This window comes from Colobus angolensis, unplaced genomic scaffold, assembly GCF_000951035.1.
Source record: "Colobus angolensis palliatus isolate OR3802 unplaced genomic scaffold, Cang.pa_1.0 Scaffold281, whole genome shotgun sequence".
Lineage (NCBI taxonomy): Eukaryota > Metazoa > Chordata > Mammalia > Primates > Cercopithecidae > Colobus > Colobus angolensis.
The window spans coordinates 913508-920648 of record NW_012116055.1 but is presented as its reverse complement, the minus strand read 5'-3'; the positions used below and the strand labels follow the sequence as shown (position 1 = coordinate 920648).

At 41.5% G+C, this 7141-nt stretch overlaps 1 protein-coding gene across 1 annotated transcript in view; it reads right to left on the bottom strand.

Moving 5' to 3' along the window:
* Window positions 1-3920: 3920 nt before the first annotated feature.
* Window positions 3921-7141, bottom strand: part of DDX58 (DEAD (Asp-Glu-Ala-Asp) box polypeptide 58) — a 78266-nt gene continuing 75045 nt past the window's right edge. The window contains exon 18 of the mRNA XM_011948654.1: window positions 3921-5612. Coding sequence (XP_011804044.1) covers window positions 5316-5612 — 297 coding nt within the window. The 3' untranslated portion in view covers window positions 3921-5315. The remainder of the gene's footprint in view (window positions 5613-7141) is intronic.

Here is a 7141-nt window from a genome sequence, read left to right as displayed (position 1 = left end):
AGCCGAGATCATGCCATTGTACTCCAGCCTGGCTATAATCCCAGCATTTTGGGAAACCGAGGCGGGTATATCATCTGAGGTCAGGAGTTCTAGACTAGCCTGGCCAACATGGTAAAACCCTCTCTACTAAAAATACAAAAATTAGCCAGGTATGGTGTTGGGCGCCTGTAAACCCAGCTACATGGGAGGCTGAGGCAGGAGAATTGCTTGAACCTGGGAGGCAGAGGCTGCAGTGAGCCGAGATCATGCCATTGTACTCCAGCCTGGCTACAAGAGCAAAACTCCATCATCTCAAAAAAAAAAATACAAGCAGAACTCCATTGTACAAAAAGCCTGTGATCCTCATGTTAGGATCAGTCCTAGAATAAAAACACTAAGAATGGCTGAGAAAACAGACCTCCACCCTCTTAGCTCTCCATTACTGAGCAGCTGGGGAGCTGTCTTGCTCCCCACATTCAGTGGCTCCTATGGTCTGAATGTTTGTATCCTCCCCAAAATTCACGTGGTGAAACCTTAACCCCCTAGGTGATGGTCATAGAAGCTGGGGCCTTTGGAAGGTGATTAGATCATGGTGGTGAGGCCCTCATGGATGGGGGTAGTGCCTTAAAAGAGGCTCAAGATAGAGACCCCCCTCATTTCTTCTACCATGGGAGAACACAGCAAGAAGGTACCATCTGTGAACCAGAAAATCTGTGAACCAGAAAGTGGGTTCTCAGCAGATACTGAATCTGCCAGTGCTTTGAACCTAGACTTTCGGCCAGAACTGTGAGGAATGTCTATTGTTTATAAGGCACCCAGTTCATATTTAGTTACAGCAGCCCAACCAAAGACCGTGGTTATGAGGAAACAGATGCTTGTGGCTAGACTAATGGAATTGGGTCCCTTACCTCCAAGTATACCCTCTGTCTTTTTCAGTAAAAATATCTTTGCCAGACACAGTGGCTCATGCCTATAATCCCAACACTTTGGGAGGCCGAGGCTAGAGGGTTGCTTGAGCCCAGAAGTTTGAGACCAACCTGGGCAACACTTTACAAAAAGAAATTAATTAATTAAATCAGCCAGGTGTGCACCTGTGGTCCCAGCTTTTGAAGAGGCTGAGGTGGGAGGACCACTTGAGCCTGGGAGGTCGAGGCCATGATTGTTCCACTGCACTCCAGCCTGGGCAACAAAGTGAGACCCTATCACCCCCCCAGAAAAAAAAAAAAAAAGTATCTTGGCCAGTGTCTCAACCTTGCCCACTAACAAGCCTAAATAAACGAACTTCTTTTACCTGGTTCTTTAATGGCTGGTCATCTTACTATCCAAATTAAAAATATGCTGTTCTCCCTCCCATATTCTTTGGGAATGAAGATTCCCATGTTTGTTCTGATAGTTTTCCAAATTCATTACTGCCTGATCCCTCCTAGGGAAAAAGGCATTCCTGGCATCCACAGCAACCTAAGAGTTAATATTTTTAACATAGCAAATAAGGACAAGGGATGCCCTTCATGTGTATTTACACACCAGATTTTTACAGTACGTAGGGAGTAATCTAGGGGAAAGATACATTAGGCATGAATCTTAGCTGTGGTAGAAGCACAACTGAAATTAGCTAAAGCAAAAAAAAAAAAACAGCTGGCTCATAGAACTTGAGGAACAGTGGTGGCCATGACTGTGGGCTCGATTGGATCTAGTGACTCAAGCTCCCTTCCATTTGCCCCTCCAACCACCCCCCATCCCTCCGCCAATCATACCTTCTATTGGCCTCTGCAGGAGAGTGGCCTCTTCTGGGCCCTTCCATATGCCAGGGGATATGGCCACCAGCAGTTCTGGGGCAACCATTAATAATTTGTGATCTTGGAGATTTGTCCCTCAGTATTCCCTAGGGCAAAAATATTGGGAGTTCTAGTCACCTAAATGAAGAACTTTATTTTTCGCAGTTTCCCTTTCAGGGCTGTAACAGGACTGGAGTAATGCACGGGGTTATGTAGGAGCAATGCAGAGCCACTTTTGAAAAATAGTAACCAAGGTTCTTCTGGCTGCCTTCTTAGGACATTATTAAATGTCATAAACACAAGTGGATTTTAACACCCAGCCAGTTTGTGTTCAACCAGACAGCATAATTATCATGAAAAAAGATTACATAATGGTAGCTGATATTCTTATTTTTAAAAGTTGACATCCCAAGAGTGAATCCTACATATTCAATATAGATTTATTGAATGAAATTCGTAGTTTTATATTACAATGAAACAGAGTTCCAGGCATGTGCCTGCCAAATTTGGTTCTGGTTGTCTTTTCGTATGTAGGCTGGGTACCTGCTACTGTGCTTCTACAGGATGTTAACAGTGTCCCCTGAGTAAAACAGACCCAGGGTCAGTACATTTGGGAACCACTGAGTTAAATGGGTTTTATCACTGCAGAACAGACACAAGAACAATGTGTGCTGTAAATCACTGTTTGCAGGGAAGGTGGCAGCAAATGGCACAGAAACCCACCTGACCACAGAGTGCTTTCTTCTGGGCGTCTCACACACTGGGCTCCACAGGATGCTCTTGAGAAACACTGAGCTATGGTCGGTCTGCTGTTTGAAATTCAAATAATAATGAATCAATTTTAAGGACAGGAATTGTTTTACTGACCTTGATGTTGAGATGAGTCTTCATTTCAGGGTGAAAATATCACAGCATCAGCACAGGCCCGGACCGCAGAGATAACAAGGTGGTGGTTGTATAACAGGTGGTGTCTCAACCACAGGAGCTCCAAAACATGTACATGGCTGGACACCCTGCCAGGATGCTCTAATGGGGCTGGGCATGTGTCCATGAAGAAGACTCCCCAGTTGTTTCTAAAATGTGGCCTTTGGTCTAGAAATGCAATGACCAGCATTTGGGAGTCAGTCAAGAGATCCACTTCCTAAAAGCCTACCTACTCATCTCTTTCATTCAGTACATATTAACCAAGTGCCTACTTTGAGTCCATGCCTGGCAATGACATTATTCCATTAAAAGTCAAACAAGGAAATGCTAAGTTTTCCTTATTTCACTTCAGTCTGCCTGCCTCAGTTGGCTGAAGAGGGCTATTCACCTTCATCCAAATGGAATCAGTTACACACTTAAAAGAACTTTTCTTGGCCAGGCATGGTGGCTTATGCCTGTAATCCCAACATTGTGGGAGGCAGAGGCAAGTGGATCACTTGAGGTCAGGAGTTCAAGATCAGCCTGGCCAACATGGTGAAACCCTGACTCCACTAAAAGTAATAAAAATTAGCCGGGTGTGGTGGCAGGTGCCTGTACCCAGCTACTTGGGAGGCTGAAGCAGGAGAATCACTTGAACCCAGAAGGCAGAGATTGCAGTGAACCAAGGTCACACCACTATACTCCAACCTGGGCAACAGAGTGAGACTCCATCTCAAAAAAAAAATTTTTTTTTCTCTTATTAAATCTATTTCTGGTAGATGTTTTACACCTCCTATTGGAGTTCTTAAACAGTACTGTATTAGTCCATTTTCACACTGCTATAAAGAACTGCCTGAGACTGGGTAATTTATAAAGAAAAGAGGTTTAATAGACTCACAGTTCCACATGGCTGAGGAGGCCTCAGGAAACTTACAGTCATGGCCGAAGGGGAAGCAGGCACGTCTTACATGCAGCAGATGAGAGAGAAAGTGTGTGCGTAAAGGAGGAATTGTCAAACACTTATAAAACCATCAGCTCTTATGAGAACTCACTATCCCAAGAACAGCATGGGGACAACTGCCCCCGTGATCTAATCACCTCCCATCAGGTCCCTCCCTTGACACATGGGGATTATAATTCAAGATGAGATTTCGGTGGGGACACAGAGCCAAACCATGTCAAATAGCAATTAAAAAACAATCACATAAGAACAGACACTCAATAAAATACAAATGGAAAATGAAAAAAAATCAACTCATGAACTTGGTTTAAATTAATTTGTATTGGATCTTAGTAAGAATACTGCTACTAGTAATCATCAAGCAACTACTGTGTCATGTACATTTCACACATTCTTTTAATTAAAAACTCTCCACTAACCCTTACAGGTCAGTATTATCCTTGTTTTATAGATGAAGAAAAGCCAGAGAGAAGTTATATAACTGGCAAGTTTCTCTGGCTCCCTGCCTGCACCATTGCTCACTAGCATGGAGAGAGAGGCGGCTGGAACACCTCATCCTGTTGATCTCCAGGGAACTCAGGCACTTGCTTACATGTCTAGAAAAACCACAAACTAAGCTCTTTGAAGCATGAGCAAACCTTGCTAAGTGACACATGAATGCCATTTGGATACACACTCTAATCTTTCAAGTAGAAAGGACAGTCAGACTGCCTCACCTGTAACATCCAAGGGATCTGAGAACAGACATTCAGTCCAGGTGTTGAACATCAACCATTAAAGGAAAATTGTCAAAGAGAACAATGACACATATTAATAGGGCAACATATATAGTAAACTAAGTTTTCAAGAAGTATTTTATCATTTTTATGCTCACTACTAAAAGCTGTCCACTGTAGAGTGGACACACATTGCTACCTACAGCAACTCTAGAGTGGACAGCTTTTAGTAGTGAGCATAAAAATGGCTTTAGGTACTCATGTTCTCTGTGTAGCCGTACCACACGTTGCTACACAGGGAACATGAGTACATATAACCATTACATATACATACCTGTATGTATGTATAATAGTTATATATACATATGTACAGTATATACATGTATATATATTGAACTCTTGGAATTATCAACCCTTAAGTGATCAGCAAAGAGGAGGACTCAATAAAAAAGACTAGAATAGAACCAGAAGAGAGAAAAGCCCAGGGACAGTTTCAAGAAGAGTGCTCAACAGGGCCAAATGTGCAGAGGTCAAATAGAAGGTCAAGAAGTGCCCAGTGGATTTGGCAACCAGAGTCACTGGTAACCTTCAAAAGAACAATTTCAGTAGATTTTTAATGGCAAAAGCCAGTTTACAGTAGGTTAAGGAGAAAAAAGGAGATAAAAATTCCCAACATTCCATTCATTCATCTATCCTGGTGTGTACAGAGTGATTACTGTGTGTGTGTTGGCAGTGGACTCTAAAAAGAAGGCTAGAAATGAGGCTTTTTAATTTTTCCCAAGTACTAAGAGCTCTGTTGGCCTACAAAATATTCAGTGCTGTGATTCACTCGTGTGCTTTGCATATATAATATATTACAAACTGTTATTTTTAAAAAAGTATCTTCACAGGCGTACAAGCGATCCATGATTATACCTACTACATTTGTTTCTTCTCCATTCAGTTACTCATTCCCTGTAGCTGAAGATTGAGGCCCTGATATCATTTGGACATTTCTGCTGGATCAAATGGTGTCTTCTCAAAATGAAAGTCCTTCCACTTCGAGTACAGTGTCTGAACTCCAGTTGCAATATCCTCCACCACAAAACTTTCAATTTTTATAACTGGAATCTCAAATGTCTTGTACTTCACATGGATTCCCCAGTCATGGCTGCAGTTCTGTCGGGCACAGAATATCTTTGCTCTTTTTTCAAAATTTGAAAACTTCTTTGGCTTGGGATGTGGTCTACTCACAAAGCATTCCTTAAAAGCATCTCCAAGCACAGTGTAATGGCATTCCTATAGATAAAGGGATGGAATAACACACAAAAGAGAACATTAGAACCAGTACATAATTGTGATTTAAGAAAAAAAAAAAGAAAACTCCACAATAATCTGAGATGAAGAACAGGTGGGTCTCACTTATTTTACAATTGGAGGGAAAAAAAATATGGATTCACCTAAAGTCCAGAGGACGATCCACGCACCTGACTGCCTTCTACAGGCAGGGTAAGGTTGCAAGTGAGGACACGGGGCACCTCATAGAGAGGAAGATTAAGAAGGACCCAGGTAACCCAGCTTCTGAAGGTAGATACTTATTATTCAAAAACACAAGCGATGTTTGTTGAAAATCTGTGAAGCTGAAGTTCACCAGTGGCCCTAGCAGGCACAATCCAAAGGATACAGGGAAAATGACCAAGATCAAGGTGCAATTGAAGAAGGTCAGGGACTAACGTGTCCACAGGCCCCACCTAGAGTCAACTTTAGAGTAAACGGCTCAGAAACAAATGCAGATCCAACATACTAGTCTCTCAGGAAAACATAGGGTCTAAAAGGGCCATTTTTAGTAGAATAATCACCCAAATTGGAGCTGAAAGGACCTTTTACAGCTAAAGAAGCAGACTTGGAAAGGTAAGGGAACTTAGCAATATGACTCCTAATACGCTTTTTGCCCAAACAGCTGAGCTGATGAGAGATTTCTGCTTTCTGAAGATAAATGGAACACCCTGAAGTAATAACTCCTCATCTGAGCCAGCCCAGCCCCTCCACCATAACCCCACATGCAAGAGAGTTATACCCCACATTTCTCTTTGGAGATTTCTCTAACCCTTTTTCTGAAAGTTTTAAGAAAATATAAGGCTGCAATAGAAGGCTAACCTTCAGATGTCACATTTTACAAATAAGGATATATTTTCTTCATTATAGAAGTGATCCATAGCCCAAAAGGAATGTTTGGAAAACATAAAGTACTAGGAAAAGAGAAAAAAAATCATGGAATCTCACCACCAAAATATTAATACATTTTGGTATAGTTCCCCTAGCCTTTGTTTTTCTGTAGAAAGGTAAATTTTTTGACTTTTTCTCTTGACAGTGACAATGGTATTTGCTGCTGTTTCACACAGCTGTAAAGTAGCATCTTTATAATTTTGTGTTCTGGTTACTTTTTTCCACATTAGTTTGTAAGCAGTTTTTCATTATACTACATAAACTTCATAGTCTTTTTTTAAAATAAACTTTACTTTGGGACAATTTTAGATTTACAGAAAAATTGCAAAGATATCCCAGAAAATTTCTGCATACCCTTTGCCCAGTTTCCCCAAATGCTAACATTTCATATACCACGGTACATTCGTCAAAACCAAGATATTAACATGAGTACATTACTATTATCTAAACTACAGATTTTACCACTCTTTCTCTAGTCATATCCTTTGTCTGTTCCAGGAGCTAATCCAGGACACTTCATTGCATTTAGCATGATTTTTTTTGAGACAGAGTCTTGCTCTGTCACCCAGGCTAGAGTGCAGTGGCCCGATATCAGCTCACTG